The sequence below is a fragment of the Eschscholzia californica genome, unplaced genomic scaffold (assembly GCF_041429995.1).
Source record: "Eschscholzia californica isolate CP2 unplaced genomic scaffold, dmEscCali1.0.p SCAF_2, whole genome shotgun sequence".
NCBI classification, from domain to species: Eukaryota; Viridiplantae; Streptophyta; class Magnoliopsida; order Ranunculales; family Papaveraceae; genus Eschscholzia; species Eschscholzia californica.
The window spans coordinates 30385741-30410519 of NW_028238309.1; the positions used below are offsets into that span (position 1 = coordinate 30385741).

The 24779-nt window shown below is 40.0% G+C and overlaps 1 protein-coding gene across 1 annotated transcript; it reads left to right on the plus strand.

Moving 5' to 3' along the window:
- The first annotated feature begins 22872 nt into the window (after positions 1 to 22872).
- On the plus strand, positions 22873 to 23501 carry LOC147557348 (uncharacterized). The gene is made up of 2 exons (XM_086658805.1): positions 22873 to 22890; positions 22986 to 23501. The coding sequence occupies exons 1-2, from the start codon at positions 22873 to 22875 to the stop codon at positions 23499 to 23501; spliced, it is 534 nt and encodes a 177-aa protein (XP_086514931.1).
- Positions 23502 to 24779: the final 1278 nt, after the last annotated feature.

Sequence of the window (24779 nt, forward strand, 5' to 3'; positions counted from 1 at the left end):
TTTTAGTAAAGTATGTAAATCCCATGAAGGAAATCTACTAAACTTGCTAGATTAACTTTGTTAACAAAGATGCAAGAACCGGAATTCTCAATCCCGTTTCTTTGTCTTCCAGGTACTTAAGGTAGTTTCCTGTAATGGCCTAGCCATTGCTTTAAAACTCTGACCCTTTGTCCCTATGAACCATAAGAACTCTTCTTATATTCCTTTGGTTGTTGAATCTTTAAGATCTTGTTTCTTAGATTCAAACATTCCTCAATGTTTTTTTCAGTTGTTTTCACAAACTAAGGTAACAACGAACATTAGGAATGAGATATTCTCGGACGTTTTCTTTGTTTCGATTTCGAGAGCGTTTCTCGGATTCTAATCCAATCAAGGAAGTAAGTATCGTTTTATTCCTTCTCAAGGAATAAATGAAGGTTGGAAAACTATTTTCTATTTGTCATATATACTCTACTCTAAAAGAAAAAGCAAAATCCTAAAACTTATTATCATTGTAAAAACATAGTTTTTGCCACATTATTCAATGAATCGTCCCCGGTTGAACAATGCGATTCCAAGACCCATTTCTTTGAGGTTAAGCGTACTAGGCCGCTGCCCTTAACCCCGTCGTCCTGGGTGAGTAACACTTTACTAATTGATGGGCCTAAAAGGTTACCCTAAATAGGTCTCCACCCGCAAGTATACGGGCGTCAAGTAATAATTCCGGTAAGACCGGTTCGTTCCTCAGAGACTAGTTAAACCTATTCTAAAATTAGGAAGTAATAAGATTGTAAAATGATTTGGTTTTGGTTTTTAAAATAAAATAAATAAAATATTAAAATAAAATTACGGGAATGAAAATGAACTCAAATGGGGAGAGGAGTCTAGGGTTTAGGATTCCACCACATAAAATCACTTTTAGAAACAAATACTTAAAATGGTTAATTCTCTTTTTTTTTTTTATAACTCAGAATTTCGGATAATGAACTATCCTAATTCCGGGAGATGTTTTCGTTAAAACCGAATAAAACATAACAATGTAATCATTTTATTTTAAATAAATAAATCTCTAAACTACTATTTATCAATTAATAAGTATGAACCGTCAAATGATTTAACATAAGCACGATGCATCAAATCGAAAAGTATAAATAGTGAAAAGAAAATCTATTTATCAAACTAAAACGAATTAAACTATGAAGCATTAATCAAGAGTTAATCAATAAAAATTATATCTCTAAAAGATCAAAAATGGGTTTCATCGTAAAACCCTAGATGGAGAGTCTTAGCTAATCATGATCGAGATTTAAATAAATATGAATAGTAAAAGAGAATGGAAGAAAACTTAACTTTTTCGCTCTTTCAAAACCAAACAGGACCTTATGGAAAGGAATTCCTTCTATTTTCCCAGATTTCAGCCAAACAGAGCTTTAGGGAAAATTATTTTCTCATCTTCCCAGAAATGATTTCCAGGTGAGAAAATAATTTTCCTTCCCTGGCTTTTCTTCTCCTTCTCTGTTTTCTCTTTATTTTTCTTTCCAAACTTCTCTCTGTCTCTCTCTAATGAATACAGAAACTCTCTCTAATAATTATAACCGAGTGATGATAAAGACAGAAGAAGAAGAAAATGATAATGAATTTGATAAACTTTGATTCTTTCTCTCTCTACAATATCTCTCTCTCTCTCTCAACTCTCTTAACTCTCTTAATCTAACTCTCTCTTTCTCACTAAGAGAAGAACTAGAAGAAGAAGAAGAAAAGAAACAGAAACAGAAAAGGTGATGATGATGATAAAATGTTTAACTTTCTCGGTTTCTCTCTCTACTGTAATTCAATTTCTTTCTCTTTCTCTCTCTAATAATTTCTGGTTTGGTTGAGCTACCAGAGGATGACCCCCAGTCGAGATACCCCCCTTTAGCTCCTGTTCTGTTTCTTATATAGCAAAAACCGAATTCCACAACCTCAGTCCTCCTCTGTAATTGATCTTCTTTTCCTTTTTTTTTCTCTTATATCTTTCTATCTTTGATAAAATTCTCACTCACTGTGAGAAATCTCCAGCCATCTCTCAATCTCTTGTTATCTCTTTTGAGAGAAAGAAAATCAAAACCAGTCGGTCTCTTTCTCTCTCTAAATATTTTCAGAAACTTTCTCTCTAATTATCTTCTACAAATCTTCAAATCAATCTCCTTTCCTGTAGCTAGCTTGATTCTCAATATCCCCATTGATCTATCTAGCTTTCTCAAGGACATAACAATCTTTCCTTCTCGGTTTGGTAATAGAGTTAACTACTCTCTCTCCCTGTTAACAGTGGAAAGAAAATGTTGCCTTGTGGGTTGATGATAGGGACGAGAGAGAGAATAGGAAATTCCCACCAATTTGGGTGTTTGAATTTTTAGCTGTTAAGTGGGATTGATATTATGCATCGCGGCAAAGAGAATGAGGTTGCGGCGCCTTCTCAGACTAAGCCACGTGAGTGGAAAATATAATAGGCCGTTGATCTGTCTAGCGCAAACCAGAAAAGCCCGGAGTACACGCGAACTACCCGAATTTATACCGAGGCTTATCCGCACCATCAGATTTGCTTCCCATCTGAACGCCACGTGTCTCCGACGGATCTTTGTTTCATTTAAGTCAACTGACTTTTAATCAAAACTTTGACTTGGTCTTTCTTTCTCATCCGGACTCCGATTCAACTTCTGTCTTCGCCCATGGGCTCGTCTCACACTCTACTTTTCACCCGATTATCAATATTGACCTAATTACCAGAATATCCAAATGACCAAATTGCCCTTTCGTGCGTCTTTCTCTCGTTTTTAACCATTTTTTGTGCTCAATTCCATAGAAACCACCTGAGTAAGAGAAACAACCAATTCATCAGAGTAACTGCTCGAAATTGACTAACTAACCCGAGTTAAGAGATTCAAATGAGGCATATTCATGACTCATCACTAATCATACTCCTATGATTCTTGGTTGATGAATAACACGTTTATGTGTTCAATTCATCCTTTGCCTCGAAATCCAAAATCCTCTTGCTGACTTGTTGAGAATAAACAGTTAGACATGTAGACCTCTTCATAGATCTACCTACCCGTACTGTCTTGAGGTAAAAGACGGCACCCTGCGGAGGCAGACCCACCCGATGAACAAGGGCGCATCAGGTATCTTATTCTGGGTAGGCTTTACTCAAAATTCTTTTTGGGGACTTTTACGTAATTTATCAAGTTTGCGTTACTTTGAACTCTATCATAACCATTCATGACTTATTACGTATGTGAGTTTGCGTAAGAAATTACTTAGTTCCTATTATAGCCCCTAAAAGATTTAATCTTTTAGGTTACCTCTTGTTCGCCTATGGTTCGTTTGGATTTATGTCCTTGAACCTCCATTGATTACTCCCACTTGAACCATGATCTCATCGTTCGGTTCATCAATGAATTCTACGACCCTATACTCTAAGTATTATTCGGGCACATACTCACTTGTGCTTAGAAACAAGAGTTGATTACTTATCTAAAGGCAATACTATTATATGCATTCACATACATATACATACAAAATATGACATTCATAAAATAAAATATGTATCCTAGATTCGTTTCTAGGTTCGCTATCTGTGGGAATTTGTGACATCTCTATGTCTAACGGGCTTCTAAGTGTATTTTCGTAAAATATGGACTAATGACATGTTTCGATTTTACCCTTAATGATTTCCAAAATCAATTTTAAGAAATAATTCGTCTGGACCCTCGGATGGCCCAAATGAAATTTTGAAAAATTTGGGTGAAACCGGGAGAAGAATCTGATAAAAGACCGAAAAACTCCCACTTGGGTCATGGCCCATTAAGGCCTGAGTCAAGCTCGAAATAACCAAGTCAACACCTTAGTCAAATCCCATTGACTAGGTCTCGGGTGAGCCCAAGGCAAGTCAAAGCATGGTTGGACACAGATCGGACCAATCACAGCACGTTCCCAACGTGTTTGGTCTCTCGGTCCAAGCGCGTCCAAGCCCTAGCCAGGACGCGTCCTGGCCAAGACCGAGTCATAGGTCATCTCGGACATGAAGTCTGAGATGCTTAGACATACCCAGACGCATCCTAGACGCGTCTGGACAGTAGCTACTGGACCCACCCCGACGCGTTCTAGACGCGTCTGAAGGTGTTGAAGGAGATGTCCTTCGACCAAGGTGACAATGCGAACAATTTGTCCGATATGACAATTGATGTAGAAGATCATCAAGTCTGATTGATTTAGGGATCGTAGAGTTTAAGGTAGAAACCAACTACGATCGTCGAATTACGAAGTAATTCACGGCTAACTTCGATCGGATCCTACAACAGGTTACACACAAGAGTGTCAAATTGATCTAGGATATGACTAGTGGGAGTTAGATATAACAATGGGATTCTCCCATAAACATATCTCATAGTCCTAAAAAGGAATTAGACAAAGATAGTACAAAAAGGCCAAAAACAGGGTTTTCGGGCCTAAGCCGATTCGGGGACTTTTAGGCCTCGGATTGGGCTGAATTTTTTAGGGTGAATTTCTAATATATGGACCAATATATCTGCAAATTTTAGTGGTGTTTGGACACCCCCTCCTTAGGTAATTGAGAAAATATCAATAGTTGCTATTTTCGATAATTTCCCTAAATCTTATTCTAAAGGGTGTTTTAGGAAACCTAAAAGGAGGTGGATTCTTATTAGGGTTCTATATAAACACTATTAGGACAGAGAATAAGGTGTGGAATTTCTCTCTAAGTTTTCTTACTCTACCACATCAAGTAGAGAGAAGAAAGTGAGCTAATTCCCATTACTATCTATCTAGTCAAAGAAGAAAGATGTTCTTCTTCCAACCACCATTGGTGTGCTAGTTAACAACAAGGTGGGAGATCAAGTTGATTGCTCGTGTCCCAAGTATAGGAGCTACGTTTGAAGCTCTTGGTCTTCTCAAAAGCGATTGGAAAGGTTCGAGGGAAAAACTAGCGAATAAGGTATTCATCTTTCTAGTTTTACTTAGTATTATTATGGGCTTATGCATGTGATCCTAGGGGTACTAGTGTTAGACATTAGATGTCTTTTTTCCGCTATAAACACTAGTAGAAGGGTGTAAAACCCAACAGTGGCGTCTGAGCCTCTTGCAATTAGCCTATCTTATCTAAGTTTTGGACCAATTCCATGCTTTTCTAGATAGATTATATTTAAAAGTGTTTTAAACACAAAATTTTATTCATTTTGAATAGGGATTCAAGAATTTTTCAAATTGGTTTCAAAATTGTTCTTGAAAAAGTTTTCAAAAACCTAGATTTTGATCTAAAATTGGTTTGATGAAGACTTGTTTTAAAGTTTTGGAAACTTTAAAAAAAAAATTTGGAAATTTTAGAAGTGTTCTAAAAAGGATTTAAAATATTTTAGAAGTGTTTCAAAATTTGGAAATAGAAACTTAGCCTATCTTCCAGACGCGACCAGTAGCCATACCAGGACGCGTCTGGGGCGCGTTCTTGAGACGCGACCAGACGCGTCCAGTAGCTACCACCAGACGCGTCTGGGGTTCTGGGTGTCCCGGACTAGGTCCGAGACACTTATTGCTGGTCCGATCCAGCAACCAGACGCGTGGACTAGCGTCCTGGCTCCGGCCAGGACGAGACCAGGCCTCGGCCAGGACATGCCGGCCCTTTGGGTCGTTGATGCACCCGAAAAGGTTGCACACCCAAGCGGAGGTATCAAGTAGTAACTGGTAAAACCGGAGTCGATCCAAGGATAGGAAGGTGATTCGGATAACGAAGGAGTCTCGCTCGCCGGTCTAGGTATTACTAGCTAACTTAGACTAAAAAGGAAAGAAACAAAGATAATGGGGGTATTTGATCGAATAAGTAAACAAGAGAACAAGCACAACTAACTAAACAATATAAGTAAAACGGGCGAGAGAGGTTCGAGAGAAGTGTCGGAGGAACAAGAGTCGGGAGACGGTAAGACTCGATTCGGGCAACAAATAAGCGAGAGAGGTGTCGAAGTCCGGGGATCCATCATGATAAATCTACGACTATGTGTAGTCCGATCTAATGTTTCAAAGTATAATCGATGATCGACTCCTAAGGTGATGTCTATAAGCACTACGTGTATCCGGAGATCATACTTAGTCAAACAAACATCATAATTGGTTAATCCCGAGTCAACGAAAGTGTTGTCTAGTCGCCTAACTATGTGAAGTGCATGACAAGACACATGAAAATATGACTTAGACTACGATCGATATCGAATACTTCGTTTCGTCTATTAACTATGCGAAGTGCTTGACAAGACACATGAAAATACGATCAAAACGATAATCGAATTAAATGAACATCAATTCATAATCAAAACATCAAATCATATTAAACATAATCACGAATTCATCACATTTCATCTCACATAATCGATACACTAAAGTTAGCTAAACATGGTGATTGAATAAGAAATGAAAAGAAAATGATGAGAGAATCCCCCTTTTTCGATGTGGTTCGAGGCTAAGATTGTCGGAAAATATGAGTCTTTAATTGCAGCCGATCTCCCCTTAGCAAATTTCTGGGTTCCCCATAGCGACCACCATCATCTTCTCCATTTAGAACTCAACCTCCATTAAAGCTAAACCCTAGCTTTCTCTCTCTACAATTTCTAACCCAAAACTAAATCAAACCACATGGGAAGCTAGATCGAGACATGGGGAGCAATATCCCTAAGGTTTCGGATCAAAAAGGTTGCCGGAAGATCATGAAAAGTCCGGCCAAAGAAGCATGAAATTCTGGCCAAGAACCAAGAAGATCCGGCCAAAAGGCTTAGGTCCGGGCCAAAGGCTTTTTGCACGCGCGTCCCGAGCTTGCTGAGCTGCTGTCCCGTGCGTCTCTAGTGCTGTCCCGAGCTAACACAAAGTTGTCTCGTGCTAGATGTGAAGAACCGAGCAGCTACACGTGAGATCCGGCCGGACCTTTGCTGCTCCCGAGCTGCATCTCCTATGTCGTGCACGTTCCAGCCCGAGTGTTGAAGTCCCGAGCAGCAGCTATAGTGTTGAAGTCTCGGGCGCTCTAGTTCGTACCGGCCAAAGCTCTGGCCGGCCTAGCTTGGCCGGCCAAGCTTTGGCCGGTCTACTCCTCCCTTACTCTCTTTCTCTTCAAACCTCAAGCTCTAGAAACCCTAGATCTCCAAGAGCCCTCAAACCCTAGCCTCTTTGGCTCTTTTCTCTCTCTCTTGCTTAGTTCCTTAATTGATGAATGAAGAAGATGATGAATAGTAGCCTAAACTACTAAAACCCTAGGTCAAGACTTTGACTTTGACTCAAACTTGGATCTATAAAGAGTGTGCCTCCAAGATTCTTCCTTGTCTTGTTCTTCTTCTTTTCTTTTGTGGGCTTGGACTTGGCTTTGGGCTTTAATTAAAAACCAAGGGAGTGCCTTCATCTTGTCTCTACATTTAGAACCAAAGAGGGGGGTGCCTTCAAGAAAAGACCTTGGCTTCTATCTTTCACATCTTTTCCCCGTCCGAACTCCGAATTGAATTTCGTTTTCACCGTCGGACTCGTCATTAACTCCTCTTGTCATTTGATTTGTTTGAAGTCTTTTTCTCTCGTTTTCGGCACATGAAATGATAGTGACAATTCGTTCCCTTTATTCCGATTCACATGTTTAACTCCAAAATAGGTACCTAACATTAAAAACACAAAATATTATCTATAATACTCAAAACGAACTAACTAGGCTTAGTTAGGCTCTCCAAATGTGACATTTTCGTGTCACATCAAGATCCCCAAACTTAAGCTTTGCTAGTCCTCGAGCAAATAAAACAAAATAAAAGCCTAACTCACTTTTGGAGGCATCCCGATTGCATTTAGCGTATGCAACAAGCCTTTAAACCCCTAGGTTGCCCCTAAAGGACGAGTATCGTCTCGTGAGGGTTTCCACAGATGACACCCACAAACATCGTGGTTTCAAATACACAAGGGTCCAAAATCCAAATCATAGATAAACATGGTTCATATAGTAAAGGGTTTAAGCATGTTAATGCATAATGAATCAAGTAAATAAGCTCTTGTAAAAGCTAAAGGCCCCTTCACTAATGATCTTACCCTAAAGTGCTAGTGTCATACCATAATGAGCAACATCTATGTTCCGAAGTCACAAAACCTTGATTCCTAAGTTAGTACATTTCGTCTCGACTCCGGCCTCACGGACATACACTCCAAATATGAAATCACTCAAGAATGGTTCGCTCGTATGTGTGAGTGTGATCACTAACATGGACTCAACACATAAAAAGGGGTGAGGACAATATTTTGGAACGAATGATCTTCAAAAAGGAATTAGCCACTAAATAGAGTGGGGAAGCTCACTCGCCCTTCTCACCCATTCTACCCTCGAAGAATGCCTTCTAAAGGTTAACGGATACTAGAAATGGATGATGATGGTAGATTCCCGAGAATGTCGAACTCCTCATGATAGAACCTCTTAAGCATTTCCACATTCGTTTCTTGCTTCGAATACTTATTCATGAACATACACACAAACACACATATATACAATCACATCACTCACACAAAAGAGCTAACATGCTCAAACATAACATAAACAACTTTATTCATCATTCATTTTTTTCATTTTTTTTTGTCTTTCTTTCTTACTTTTTTTCACTTTTTCACTTTTTTTTTCATAACACAACATCACATAAGACAAACATAACTCACACAATACTATATTCTTGCAATCAACTTTTTCCATTTCATACTTGCTTTGACATTCTTCTTTCTTTCTTCTCATGTCTTCATTCTCGGGATATAAGATGATGATGGTAATGGAGTATCCGCCTCCCTCTAGTTGACACTCTTATTGGGTTTCATGGACTACAAGGGCAAGGTTAATTCGCTATCCTAATGTCACTCCTAGTGGCTAAGAAAGTTGAGCATACGAGATCAAATGAGCTCTTTTAATAGTTACGAGGTTGAGTAGCTCTTCATTCTACTCGGAGTTAGCGCGGAAGAGTACACTCGAAGGACAATTTAGGCTTTGAGCTCTCACATGGGTTAAGTCTCCACTAATGACTACTCTAGGTCTCTTAGAGATGTTTCTTCTTCACTAAGATGTTACTCCCATTGTATCACACAAACACTCAAAGACTCGACTTTCATGCAAAGACCATTAGCAATCACAATACCCATCAACTAGATATATATGCATCAACGTTCTTAAAACTATCACTATAATCACATGCAAATCTACTCAAAATGTTCAAAAAATTTCAAATTTTGGCTAATTTGAACCCTTTTGTCCCCGATTTTTTCGAGGCTTTTCGGTAATGCACCCGAAAAGGTTGCAAACCCAAGTGGAGGTATCAAGTAGTACCCGGTAAAACCGGAGTCGATCCAAGGATAGGAAGGTAGTTTGGATATCGAAGGATTTTATCCGTCGATTTAGACATTAAAGGCTTACTTAGACAAAAATTAGAAAGAAACAAGAAAAACGGGGGGGGGGGGGGGGGGGGGGGGGTTGAATGAATAAGCAATAAGAGAAACAAATAAGTAAACTAAATTATAAAAGTAAACGGGCGTGAGAGATTCGAGAGAAGAGTCGAAGGAACGAGAGTCGGGAGCAAGTGAGAGAAGTGTCGAGGTCCGGGAATTCGTTGTGATGAACCTACAACTATATACGGTCCAATCGAATGACATGGTACAAACCTAGTCTCGATTCCTAAGGTAGATATTCATAAGCACTACGTATGTCCGGTGATAATACTTAGTCAAACAAACTTCCTAAACGAATAAAGCCGAATCATCGATCACATTGCCTAATCGATTAACTATGCGAAGTACTTGATAAGACACATGAAAACAAATGAAACAAGTAATCGAAATAAGAGAACATCAATTATTATCAAACCATTAAATCATCACATAGATAAGCACATATTCATCACATTTCATCCCATATTCGACTCACGAGAATTAGCTACAAATGGTGAATCAAGTAATGAATGGAAAGAAAGACATGAGTTAAAGCGAGAATCTCCCTTTTTCGATGAGGCGTGAGGCTAAGATTGTCGGAAAAGATAAGTCTCTAAATGCAGCCGAACTCCCCTTAGCAGAATGTAGGGTTCCCTTTAGTATTGCAAATTGGGTGTCCCCAAGCAAAATCAGAATGCCCCATAGCCTTGGTCATCTTCTTCCTCTCAAAATTCCATCCACCATGAAAGCTTCATTAAGCTCTTTCTCTCTCTATAAAATCAACACCAAACCACAAGTGAAGCAAAAGGGAAGGAAGACCATTATTATCAAGCAAAGTCCCTTAAGTTTCCGGCCAAAATTATGGCCGGAACCAATCTAGATAAATCCGGCTAAAGCAAGAAGGATTCCGACCAACAAAAATGAAATCCGGCCATGGTATAAGTGTCCCGAGCTTGGAGATGAAGAACCCGAGCTGGAGTTGTTGTTTTCGGCCACGTTCCGGCGTTAAGGAACATCCCGAGCTGAAGCTCAACTGTGCTCCTTGTTGTTTCAATGGAGGAGTTGCTGGCCGATCCATCCCGAGCTCTTTGTGGTGCCGACCAAGCTTTGGTCGGTCAAGCTTGACCGACCAAGCTTATGGCCGGCAGTGCTCCTTCTCCACTCTCCTTCTTTCTCTCAAACCCTAACCAAACCACCAAGAACAAGAAACCCTAGAGACTTCTCTCTCCCTTAATCTTTTTCTCCTCAAATCAGACTTAGAATCGATAGATCACGACCCCAACCCTTGTATTTCCTTTCTTTAACAACTAAAACCCTTGACCAAGACTTGGTCTTCCTCTTGAATTTCACTACCTAAAGGATGGTGCTCATAAAAGTCTTCCTTGTTTTCTCTTCTTTGGTATTTGAGTTTGGGCTTAGTTTTCCTTTACAACTCAAGGGGGTGCCTTCATCATTGGTCTCCACAAACTTCATCGGCTTCTTTGTTTCACAACTTCTCTGTCCGAACTCCGATCGGACTTCCGTTTTCGCCGTCAGTTTCATCGTTGACCCCTCTTATCATTCGAATACTGATTTTGTTCAAAATGACCAAAGTATCCCTGGTACATAATGACCAAAATATCCTTGAGCTATCGATTTCGGCCGCATGAGATGAAAAGTGATACTTCGCTATTTTTATTCTGAATCAAACGTCAACCCCCAAATAAACTTCCTAGCAATAAAAACACATAAATAATTAGAAATGAAACCCGAAAGGAACTAAATCATCAAAGTTAAGTGACTTAAATGTGGCATTTTCACGCCACATCAACATCCCCAAACTTAGAATTTGCTAGTCCTCGAGCAAACAAACACAACAAGATAATAAAGTAAACCTAGCTCACTTTCGGAGGACTCCCGATTGCATTTAGCGTATGCAACAAGCCTTTAAACCCTTAGGTTACCCCTAAAGGACGAGTTTTGTCTCGTGAGGGTTTCCAGTGAATACACCCACAAAGTTCTAGATTTCCAAGAGACATAAGAGTTTAATTATCGATGCAAATAAGGTGATGATCAACGAGTGAGAGACTTAAGTATGTCAAACATATGAATCAACCCAATAAACACAAAAGCATGCTAAGAGTCTCCTCACTATTAGTTTCATGCTCAAATGCAAGTGTCCCATCATCATGAGTATCATCAAGTCTAAAGTAACAAAACCTTATTTCCTATCATAGCACATTTCGCCTCGACTTTGGCCTCACGGTCATACGCTCTTAAACATGAAATTACTCAAAAACGAATCATAATGGTTTACTCTCATGTGTGAGCATGGACTAAAGTAAACTCAACACAACAAAAATTAAATGAGGATATCAAGTTCTAAAACGAAATGATCTCTTAGGAATGGAAATAACCACTTAAGACTAGCCAGGCAATAAAACAATGCTTAAGAATGCCATTGGGAGCCCACACCAAAGAAGACCAGGTAACTCTGTCATCATAGGTATCCTTCAGGGTATAATCCCCCTCAGAACTAATCTTCCAGACCAGCCTGTCTACTGTCCTTTCACAAACAGGAACCTCACTGATTCTGGCAAACACCTCTTCCAGCTCATAATACAAAAACTCAGGAACATTCCATCTTCCTTCCTTAATGAATTTTGCCACTTTGGTATGAATATTCAGGAATGAGCTATACCTGAACCTATCATCAAACAGGTCATGAAGAGGCCCCATAGGGTGCCAAGGGTCTGCCCAAAAAGAGGTATCAACCCCATTGCCAATCAGAGAGAGCATAAGCCCTTGAGCTTCTTTCCTACTCCCCAACACCTTCCTCCAACACCAAAAACAATCCTTAAGAACAGTCATAAGCCAGAAACCCTGGTCCTTGATGAGATTGTGCTGCACCCACTGCACCCACAGAGTATCCTTTCCCACTGCAATCTCCCAAACATGCCTCATATTAGCTGCAAGGTTCAGGGTCTCAATGCTTCTCACCCCCAGCCCACCCTCCTGCTTTGGAAGACACACAGTGGACCACTTCACTGATGCCCTCTTGGAGCCCATATCAATCCCATTCCAAAAGAATTTACTAAACATCTTATTGATCTCCTTGTAAACTCTTTTTGGGAGAATGAACACAGACACCCAATAAACCAGCATACTATTCAGCACCACATTCACCAATAAGAGTCTACCAACATAGGTTAAGAACCTAGCCTTCCATGATTTGATCCTACCAAGAATCTTACGAATCAATGGAATACAATCAGTAGAAGATAGCTTAGTGGACAAGAGGGGAAGGCCAAGGTACCTCACAGGGAGAGCACCCTCTTGAAACCCCAAGATCTCCTTCACCTCCAATTTCCTTCTATCCTCCATGCAAGCAAAGAAAATGGAGCTCTTCTTGTTGTTTGCAGACAACCCAGTACATTGAAACATAACATCCAAAACTCTGCTAAGGGCAGTAGTAGAGTCTTTTTTTTTAATTGTTCAGCGTGTGCCTCGAACCCTTGACCTCTAGGTGGAAGATTATACCTCTTACCACTCCAACCAAAGGTTATTGGCAGTAGCAGAGTCTTTACTCCTTTCATAAACACCATCAAATCATCTGCAAAACAAAGATGAGTGATAACAGGACTCTTACACTTTGGGTAAAAATGAAAGTCCCCTGCAATCCTTTCTTTATGGATGAGAGTTGCAAACACCTCCATTACCATCACAAAAAGATAGAGAGAGATGGGACATCCCTGCCTCAAACCTCTCCTCCCTTCAAAATAGCCATTAGCAGCCCCATTAACTACCACAGTGAACTTTGGAGTGGTGACACACACTTCAATCCAGTCAATAAACTTCTTAGGCAAGTTAAATTTCTGCAAGATTAAGATCAGAGAAGACCACCTCACAGTATCATATGTTTTTTGCAAGTCTATCTTCACAGCACACCTAGGAGGACCATCCTTCCTGCCATAAGCTCTAACCAATTCATGAGCCAACATTATGTTATCTTGGATGCATCTACCTGAAATGAAAGCAGATTGGTTAGCACTAACTAAGTCCTTAACTACCCTCTTAAGTCCGATAGTTAGGATCTTAGTAATTGTCTTATAAATGACATTACAGCAAGCAATAAGCCTAAAATCCCTCATGGTATTCACATTTGCGACTTTAGAGACCAAGGTAAGTAAGGTGGCATTCACTTCTCCTAACAGTTTACCGGACTTGAACACACTCAAGATAGCTCTAGTAAAATCATCCCCCACCACATCCCAACATCTCCAACAGAAATATGAAGAGAACCCATCAGGACCAGGGGCCTTATCAGAACCAATAGTGGAAAGAGCATACACCACTTCATCCCTAGTCACTGGCTCCACAAGAGACTGCTCACACTCTGGAGAAAGGGTATTGGCAAAAGAAAAGGAGCCAAGAGCCTCCCCAGGATCAGCAACACCCTCCTCCAAGCCGAAGAAAGACCTATAAAACCCCACACACTCATCAACAACCTGTTGTGTATCTTCAAGGACCACTCCAGCACCGTTAGTAAGCTTATGAATGCTATTCCTTGCTCTTCTCTCCTTTATAGTGTGGTGAAAGAATTTAGTGTTACTATCATCCTCAGAAATCCATTGCACCCTTGCCTATTGCCTTAGCATAGAAGCCTCAGCTCAAGCTAAATGGGTATAACTAGCCACTGCCTGCCTTTCTTGCCTCCTAGCATCCACATCCTGAGGCCTAGCCTGAAGAAGAACCTGAGCCTCCTCCATAGTCTTCTTAGCTTGGGCAACCTGTTTAGGAACATTAAGGTAGTTAGCCACCTTCCACTGCACCAACCTAGCCTTTACCCTCTTCAATTTTGACACAAGTTGGAACATAGGAGAGCCTTGAACAGATTCCTTCCATTCCTTCTTAACCAGCTTCATGAAACCAGGTTCATCACACCAGTAATTAAAAAACTTGAAAGGCCTCCTTCCAATTTCACCACCTCCTCAAGTGATAGAATAGCTGGGGAGTGATCCACCACCCCAGGAAGTAAGAATTGGACTCTAGAAGCAGGAAATAACTCAAACCAATCAATATTGATGAGGACCCTATCCAATTTGGATACAATGTTATTGACTCCCTCTTGTTTGTTATCCCAGGTATAGAAACATCCTGAGAAAGGGCAATCAAACAGAGCAGTATCAGTCACACACTCAAGGAAATCCTGAAAGTGACAAGGTCTCACTCAATCTCCCCCAAACTTCTCATCAGGCTTTATAATCTCCCACTAACCTCCTGATATCTGCCTAGATGTCTCTTCTCTGATCATAAGTGTTATGCCCATATACCACAGCTAGCATAAACACCTTTGCATCCTTAGTGCTCATCTAAACAGCCACCAATTGCTCAGAAACATGCACCCTCCTAACTGCAAAAACATTAGGATCCCAAGCCAACCACACTCTACCACCAATACTAGAATCATAATTATCCATATACTCCCAAAAAGGATTAATGGCTCTCTGCACTTGCACCTTATTACTTAGGCCTGTAAACGGTGGTCCGAAAATCCGAATCCGATCCGCATCCGCACTCAAATAATCCGACATTTCGGATTTCGGATTCGAATTTCGGATGTCTTGTCGGATAATTTTCGGATATCGGTTTCGGATTCGGATATAGCTATATCCGACTTCGAAAAAATCCGATCCGATTCGCATTTGAAATCAATGGTTAAGATTCACCCAAGGGATTAAAAAATAAACAAAACTTTATCCTCAAGTAGTCAACTTAAAGTCTAAGACTAAGTCTTCAGACTTCAAAGAATCACAGTTCAACTTCAAGTCTTCAACCCTTATCGGAATTTCGGATCAGATAATATTGTATTTGAATTTCGGATCGGATAATATTCGAATTTCGGATAATATTGTGTTATAATGTTATGGCTTAAAATTCAGAATTTCGGATCGGATAATATTCGATATTCGAATAGCATTTCGAATATCGGATTCGGATGTCATTTTTGACCATCCGTCAGATATCGAACCCTTATCGGATAGTTCGAATAATTTCGGATTTCGAATTCGGATAGTACTGTATCCGAAAATAGTTCGGTCCGTTTACAGCCCTATTATTACTCATAGCAACTTTAGTTTCAATCAATCCACAAAAACTTAGTTTGTTTATGGTAATAAGGTCCTTGAGCTCTTTTATTCTTTGGGGGCCAGTAAGGCCCCTCACATTCCAACAACCCAAATTAACCATTTAAAATTCTAAATGGTTTCCTAAGTGATCCTCCTTTCACTCCACTCACTTCCTGGGCCAAGCTCTTGTCTTTGTCAAAAAAAGCAATCACACCAGCAACACTATCAACCTGCCCCAACCTCTGGCCTGAAACCTTACCATGAGCAACATCTTCACCCCTCTCCACTGCCTCTGCCGTTGAACTATCAGAGCCTCCTGCACTAGGACCATCACCAGCAAGACAGACCCTCTAAGAGCCAGCAACATCCAATCCCAAATTACCATTACCATTTTTATTCTTCCTCTTCACCACAGGAGTCCAACCCTCCTCATCCATATTATCACTGTCTTTACTCCCAGAGCCTTCAACACCCAATGTAGTCTTATCCACATCTTCTGAGCCAGACAGAATAGTGTATCTAGAGCCTTGGAAACTACTAGTGTCTCCCTTCACCCCAGCCTTATCCTTTCCTTTAAATATACCTCCCCCTTCCTCCTTCTTCAAGCTCTCTTGAAGGTTACCAGAAGCCCCTTGCCCCTTAGGCTGAAGAGGATCCCCTCTGTTCTCTCTGGCATTTGGTCGAACAGGTATTGTACCAGCTCTCCTACCTTGTTCTCTACCACCAACAGGGGCTTGTTTAGGCATATCTGCCTTAGGAGCACAAGGACACCTTCCCACAGTATGCCCAAACTCTTTACACAAAGAGCATAACTGTGGCTTCCAAGGATAAACCACCTTAATTGAGTTAACCTGAACTCCATCAACAATCAATGGAATATCCTCAGGGAAACAACATTCTTTACCAACTTCAATGCAAATTATAGCATATGACATTCGAGTCTTTGTCTCTGTAGGAAGATCAAGCATGATAGGTCTACCAATAGCACTCGCAATTCGAGCAAGACCCCTGGGGTTCCAAAACATAGAAGGGACATTCCTAAAACATACCCACATAGGAACAGTCTCTAAATTCTGAAACTCATATTCAATCAAAGGTGACCATGGACGAGTAATAAAAAGACGATTGAAAATAAACAATGGTTCATGATCTAAAACCTTCTCTCTATCCTCTGCACTAGAAAACTTCATGAAAAACAGGGTATCATCATGAAGGGTAAGCTTAAAATCACCTTTGGGTTGCCAAGCCTTCACAAGAGCATTATACACCACTGGATATATGGCAGCCGATTACCAACAAAAGCACCCACCAGCCATTGCTCACACTCCCTTCTTTCAGTCTTAAAATCCGAAACAGAGAAGGCAACAGACTGCTTACCCTCAACCACAGTTGGAGCAGTAAACTCCAAAGTTGAACAAACAGTCTTACTCTTACGATGAAATAAGGAAGCCCAATCAGTACCATGAAAGGAGCTTTCCTCACCAGCAGATCGATCCATTTTCTCCTCACCAGGTTCACCCTGTTTTGGGGAGGAATCAGAACCCAGAGGGTTTGAATCTCCACCACCAGGAGAAGGGAGGAGAAGTTTTGCCTCCCTTTCAGCCAACATGTTCCCTAAACAGAGGTCGTGTCAGCGTGAGAGAAGTAATGGACACAAAACCCAAGATCAGAACAAGAATCAGCAACCAACAATTACCAAGAATCCAAGAAAATCGGAGAAGATGAGCTGCGCCGCCAATCCCTAGAAATCGCACAACCCGGCTATTTCTCTTTCCTCACCCAGTTTTTTTAACTCTTTCACCCTCATGATTATTTTTACTTGTGTTTGATACAATGTTGGTAAGAGTTTGAAAAATAATTTAAATTTACTATACAGAGAAGAAAATGTTTTTTTAGTTGATCAGCAGGTTTTAGGGATCCTGAACCCTTACAAAGAAATAAGGGAAATTACAAACAAACCCAAAGGCCCAAGCCTAACAAAAGCAACCCAAAAGAAACATATGATCCGAAGGAAAGATAACAGCCATTAAGCAAAAACAAAGAGAAAGAAAGACCACAAAATCCCAATAGTCACTTGAGCCGAACTCTGATCACTTCTAGCCTATCCTCCAAAGCTATTTGCTTCATCTCCTCAGTCAGGTCCCCTGCTGAGAAGAAAATGTTCGTTGCACATAGAGTTTGAAAAAGTCTATATTTATATTGCTAGACTGGGTTGTCTCAAGTTGTCTTTCCTCATTTTCCCATCAGCAAATGCTTGAAATAAACATGGAAAAGGAGTCTCCATTATGAATTTCTTTTGGTCCTCGGACATTAGGCCATACAAGTCCCTTACCATGTCCACTAACATTTTAGTCGAGTATTTGTAGTTTTTTTTTTTTTGAATTGTTCAGCGTGTGCCTCGAACCCTGGACCTATAGGTGGAAGATTATACCTCTTACCACTCCAACCAAGGGTTGTTGGCAGTCGAGTATTTGTAGTTGTTAAACCTATTTGATACTTTCTTGTCTTCCCCAACAACCGAAATCACTTTCTTTCCTCCTTATTTTCTTGTATCGTCACCGTGCCATAGATAATGCAATACACATTACAGATATGAATTATACATACCTAAAATGCTTTATACAAACTCCCAATAGTATTATACAAATACTCAACTACATATGCATTTCGTCTATGATTGATACAGTGTCAATTATGCATTCAAAAATTTTAATAGTGCACAAATAAAATTTATAATTATGGTAAGGACCTAATGTTACTGTCTAACAAATGCTATATACAATAAAAAACATGCTCTGTGAAAACTGTCAAATGCACTCCAAACACATAAAATTGATATTACATACTATATAATGCAATAGACAAATAATCAAGTGCTGGTGCAGAAAAAAAAGAAGTAATATTTAATCCCTTCCCATCAATGCAAAAAAAAAAGTAATATTTCTCCCATCACATCTTCTTGTAAGTACATATTGTTGACTAAGTTATACATTTTATGAAATATACTGTACAAAGTATCATATGCACCAAGAACCATCTGTTTGTCAGCCGCTACAGAACCCACTTCAAGCTTTGATACCACAGATGGGGGGGGGGGGGGGTTATTCGAGATGAGTATTATCTCTCGTTTGAAACCTGTCAGCCGCTGATGAACCCCCATAAAAACAAAATTATTATCTCTCGTTTGAAACCTGTTATAGTTAGATTTTTTCTCCCCTCAGATGAAGAACCCTTCTCCATCTGGACTTTCTTTTTTACTCTTTTTATCTTCTCTCGCAACCTTGACCAGTCGACCTCTCACTATTTTAATTAATGTACTTATACCTTTGTGCGGGCTATACACTTATACCTGTGATGTATGGTGATGTTTATCTTATTTTTGTGTTTCTATCATATTTTTGTGATAATATTTCAAAAGTTTTTAGTGTAAGGAGACGAATTTTTTTAGTGTAAGTCTCCTTATATGTCGTTGTATAGTGTTACAACCATGATACGTGGGATTTTCTCGAGATAATATTATTCATAATATTGGTGGTCAATGGTATAACGGAAATACTTTAATTAGTTGTGACACTAATTTATTGTATTATATGAGGAGACTTGCCTATTTGAAAACTTGGGATTTTTTCTCCTTTCTTTTGACATCACATTGTTCCTTTAACAATTTTGGGTTTTACTCGAGAGTAAGGTTGGGGCAGTTGGCTTATATTTTTGGTTATGAATGTGATGTTTAAAGATACTTATTTTATTTTGTACAAAATATTTTATAATGTTTTCTAAGTTTTGTAAGTGTCTCCATACATCAAGGTATAATACCAAATAGTGTGGGTTTATCTGAAAGATGGAGTTCAAACAGACTATAAATCAGGATACAAGTAATGGCTGACAGTTGGTTTATATTTAGGGTTATACTTTTACACCTATGGTGTTTGGAGATGCGTATTTTATTTTATTTTACTCTTCTTTCTCAATTTTGTGAAGGTTCAGTGTAAGTCTCCCCATATGTCGTTGTACAGTGTATACAACCAATACAACGATGTTTTGAGATCGTAAAATCGGTGGGTAATGATAAAACTATGGGGTACCAAGTAATGTGGGATCAATGGCAGTACGATATATTCTAGTTTGCTCAAGGATACTTTAATTAGCCGTGACACTGATTTATTGTATTATATGCGGAGACTTACCTATTTGTTGAACTCTTTCTTTTCTCTTCTCTTTTTTTATTTTAGCAAGTTTTTTTAACATTACACATTTGCGAACAGTTTCTTTGACATCACACATAACGAACAGTTGTGGGTTTCTTTGACATCACATGTTACGATACAAGGGCTGTTTTGAGATCGTAAAATCGGTGGGTAATGATAAAACTGTGGGGTACCAAGTAATGTGGGATCAATGATGGCAGTACGATATATTCTAGATTGCTCAAGGATATTTTAATTAGCCGTGACACTGATTTGTTGTATTATATGCGGAGACTTACCTATTTGTGAACTCTTCTCTTCTCTTTTGTGATTTTAGCACGTTTCTTTGACATCACACATTACGAACAATTGTGGGTTTTACTTGAGAATAAGGGTGGCACTGGTTTATTGCAAATAATAGTGGGCAATTGGTTTACCTTTTTTGGTTATCTGTGATGTTTGAGGATGCTTACATTATCTTTTTGTAGTAAGTTATAATGTTTTTGAATTTTTGTGTGACTATCTCTAAGCGTCAAGGTTTGATACCACAGATGGGGGGTTCATTCAAGATGATTATTATCTCTCGTTCGAAACATGTCAGCCGCTATAGAACCCACGTCAACAAAATTATTATCTCTCGTTTGAAACCTGTCACCCGCTATAGAACCCACTTCAAGGATTGATACCACAGATGGGGGGTTCATTCGAGATGATTATTATCTCTCGTTTGAAACCTGTAAGCCGCTGATGAACCCCCATAACAACAAAATTATCTCTCGTTTGAAACCTGTCAGCCGCTACAGAATCCACTTCAAGGTTTGATATCACAGATGGGAGGCAAATTATTAATCGTTATAAAAGTAACCAGGTGATGATCTATCATATAAGAGACTAGCTCTTTGAAAATCAGTAAACTGAATTGGAAGACCTTGAAATAAGCCTCGTAACTTTGGAATCATTAATATAACCACTGTTCAGCAAATAAGCCTCGTACCTTTGGAGTCATTAATTCTTTCAGCTTCCAACATACTGCATCAACCTCTTATTAAAGAAGGTTTGTACCTTAAAACCTAAACAAGTTAAAGTGAACTCACCCCCACAGATCCGATGGCTGTATTTAATCAATTTCAATTTCCATCAACATACTAGAAATTAGGTCATTAACCAGTTCCGAATTGCTTAAAGAAAGCTTTGGGAATTGAACGATTTATCATGCAAAACCTTGATTGCAATAATTAGCGAACAAATAAAAATTGATTGTTTTAAACATTAAGTACAATTCCGAATTCCGGAATTATGAATTAATGGGACTAATTAAGGAGCACGGGATGGTCAGAGTATATCGACCCTTAAGGGACTAATTAAGGACTGACTAATGATCCATTTCAAGGAACTTATCAGGGAGCCACACCCTCCCTGATATGTCTTAGGAATAGTTAAGAGCCTTGTCCCAAGTAGGCATAATCAATTGTTTCACCTTATCCTTATTCTCCTTACAAACATGAGTTTCTAAAACAGCACACAAACTCAAATTATTAGTCCTAATAAACTTAACAACCTCTCTCTTTCTGAGAGTCTCATTAAGACCTCTCACATTCCAACTGCCAACACTAATCATATGAAATACGAATAGGACCCCTCCCCTGCCACCCCATACTCTGATGAGACCCATTTCTACTATTGCTAAACAATGCAACTTTGTAAGCAACCCCCTCAGTCAAGGCTGCATTGTTCCCCTCAACCATAATATCACAAGCAGCCAAATTATTCCCTCTATTTTCTTTCCCACCAATAGGCTGGCCACATGTGTCAACAACACACTGCCTTTTCGAGGTTGTACCCTTACTAGCATCCTCCAAAGGGACAGGAGCCAATAACCTTCTAGCGCTATCAAAATTCTTATTCTTCCTAGATATAACAGTTGTCCAACCAGAATCATCACCCATATCTTCTGGCTTCTCAAGGGAAGATGAGGAAGCCTCCCCAACAATTCTCTTTGCAGGGGGAACCATAGGCTCCCTCACCTGAGCACGAGCAATGTCAGGTATAACAGATGAGCTCTCTGCAGGGGGCATCTTAGAAGAGGCCACACCCTGAGCACGAGCGAAATGAAGACCAGGGGCACAACTAACACCTATAGCACCTGCACCAGCATCAGGACCTGCACCATCACCAACAGGTTCCACAGGAACATGGGAACATTTCTGAGACAAACCCATACAGGAACAGACTCCATAGAAGCAATATCTCCTCAATAAACAGCTCCTATGTATGAACAACGAACAATCTCTGGCTTATGAAGAAAGGTTCCATTTCAAACACCTTCAACCTATCTTCATCCAATGAAAACCTAATCATATAGGCAGATTCACCATGAATAGTGATAGTCATCTCCCCTTTCGGCTTCCATCGAGCTAACAGAACACGACGAACCAGATTAAAGGCAAGACGAGGACCCACAAACGAGCCAATAAGCAAATGTTCTCACTCCTTGATCTCTTCATCAAACTCATCCAAAGAAATCTCTGACACATCATTCTCATTCAAAGAAGGAGGTGAAAATTCCAACTTCGATCGAGTGCGCTTCTTATTGCTATGAAACAACTCAGCCCAGGTAGAACCATTAATGGTCGGTGTGGACTGCACAGGGTCAGCACCCTCACCATCTACTCCCTCCATGAAATCTAGAGTTCCAGAAGAAGAAGAACCAAACTCACATCCCTTTGATTTCTTCTCACCGTCACCACTCTATTTTGTGGAAATTCCAGACACAAGAGTGTTCAAATCATCCACACCAGAGGGAAGGAGAAGAACCTTCGCGTCCCTCTTTTCTGACATACACTCTTAAAGAGATAATGATGGAATAAGGGAGACGATCAAACGGAAAACCAAGCAGACAACCAATAATTGCCGCCCCAAGATAGACGGAAAGATGCGTGAAAGAGAAACCTATAAAATCGCACCACCCGGCTCTTTCTCTCTCCTCAAATCACAATCCACTTGCCGATTGTATTTTATCTTTACTCTACTCAGAGTGACAAGACGATTTTATGAGAAGATGAACCCTTGTGTGTACTTGCATTTCCTTTAAAAAGGTTTTGCTTCTTCGTCTTTGATGTCCGTGGAGGAAACCTATGGTGCATTCAGTTATTGTATTTTATCTTTAAAAGGTGGCCTCCCCATCACCAAGAATATGAATTCAGTTATTGATCTTTTTGAACCTCAATTCAGATATAGCTCCTTCTAGCATTTGGATATCAAGGTTCCAGGTTTTATTAGAGACGGGGACTGGTTTATACCTGATTTCTTGTACTATGAGCTGCATACTGTTTTCTTTAGACTTCCTGAGGTCCATTTGCGGGTTGCTGATCAGGACAGGATTGTTTGGAGGGTGAATTCTAGAGGGACTTATTTTCTCAAAGACACTTATGAAGCCCTTATGCCTAGGAGGCAGAAGGTGGGCTGGAGTAAGCAGTTGTGCTTTTCTAAGTGCATTCCTAAGCACTGTTTCATCACTTGGCTTGTTTTGAATGGAGAGCTCAAGACTAGGGAGAGATTGCCGTCTTGGGGAATGAATGTGGAACTCAATTGTGGCATTTGTGGTGATTGCATTGAGTCTGAGTTGTATTTATTTTTTGTTTGCAAGTTCGCACAAGAACTTTGGCTTCAACTGTTGGCTGCTTTGGGGTTTCCTAGACAGTGCTTACCTTCCATTGAGGCTGAGCTTGATTGGTGTGTTGCTTATTTCAGTGGTGATTCTTAAGTTGCTAGAGTGGGTAGGCTTGTTATAAATAACTTCTTCAATCATATTAAGCAGGAAGGAAACAATAGAATTTTTAGAAGCAAAGCTAGAACTGTTGTTGTGGTCTTCTCTCTGATAGTTGATGAGGTGAAGATCAAAATGGCAGCATGGAGGGGAAGATTGGAGGATAATGTGCAGAATTTCACCCTTGCTTCTAGATGGAACTTTCATGTGGTGTTGTCCAAACCCAAGTTCAGGGGTTGCAAGTGGGTTCCTCCTCCTAGTGGTTGGGTTCTTCTCAGTTCAGATGGCTCCTTAGACAGAGAGGCTGCTGGCTATGGTGCTATTATCAGGGATGAGTATGGAGTTGTGGTTGCTTTGGGGGCTGGTTCTAGCCCTGGCATTTCTATTTTGGTTCACGAGCTTCAGGCTGTGGAGATGGAGCTGAGATTGGCAAAAACTTATATGTATGAGAAGGTTATGATTGCCACTGATTCCATGGTTGTGTTTTTGCTTCTTTCTAGCTTTGAGAAGCTTCCTCCATGGAATGCTTGGTCTGTTTGGTTGAGAATCAAGAGGCTCTGGCTGTCTCTTCAATGTTGCTGTGTGAAGCATGTGTACAGGGAAGTGAACCAGGCAGTTAATCTCCTTACCAAGATGCTGACCATGGGAGTTTGATAGAAGAGCTGTGCATGATGGTTACAAGAACACTTATTCTTTTCATAAGAATAAGAAACATATCACATTGGCACCATTATCACCTACTGTGTTTGCTAAGTCTGCAGCAGAGAAATGCAAGGAGAACATGTTTTTGGGTGAGACCAAAATCATGAAGAAGATGGGTAAGGGCAAGGAGGTTTTTGCTTTGCTGGTGGTTGAAAAGAATGAGGGAGCTGAAGTGATTTCTCATCCATTGATGCTGAAATTGATGAACGAGTTCAGCGATATTTTTCCTAAAGATCTACCACCCGGGTTACCTCCAAACTGAGGTATTGAGAACAATTGATTTACTGCCTGGTGCACCTTTGCCAAATCATCCGGCTTATAGATGTAATCCAGAAGAGGTTAAGGAGTTGCAGAAACAAGTTCAAGAGCTGATAGATCAAGGGTATGTTAGGGAGAGCATGAGTCTCTATTTAGTTCCAGCTCTGGTTGTACCAATGAAAGATGGTTCGATGAGGATGTGTGTAGACAACCGAGCTATTAACAAGATAACCATCAAGTATCGTTCCTATACCCAAGTTGGATGACATGCTCGATGAGCTGCATGGATCAAAGGTATTTTCGAAGATTGATCTA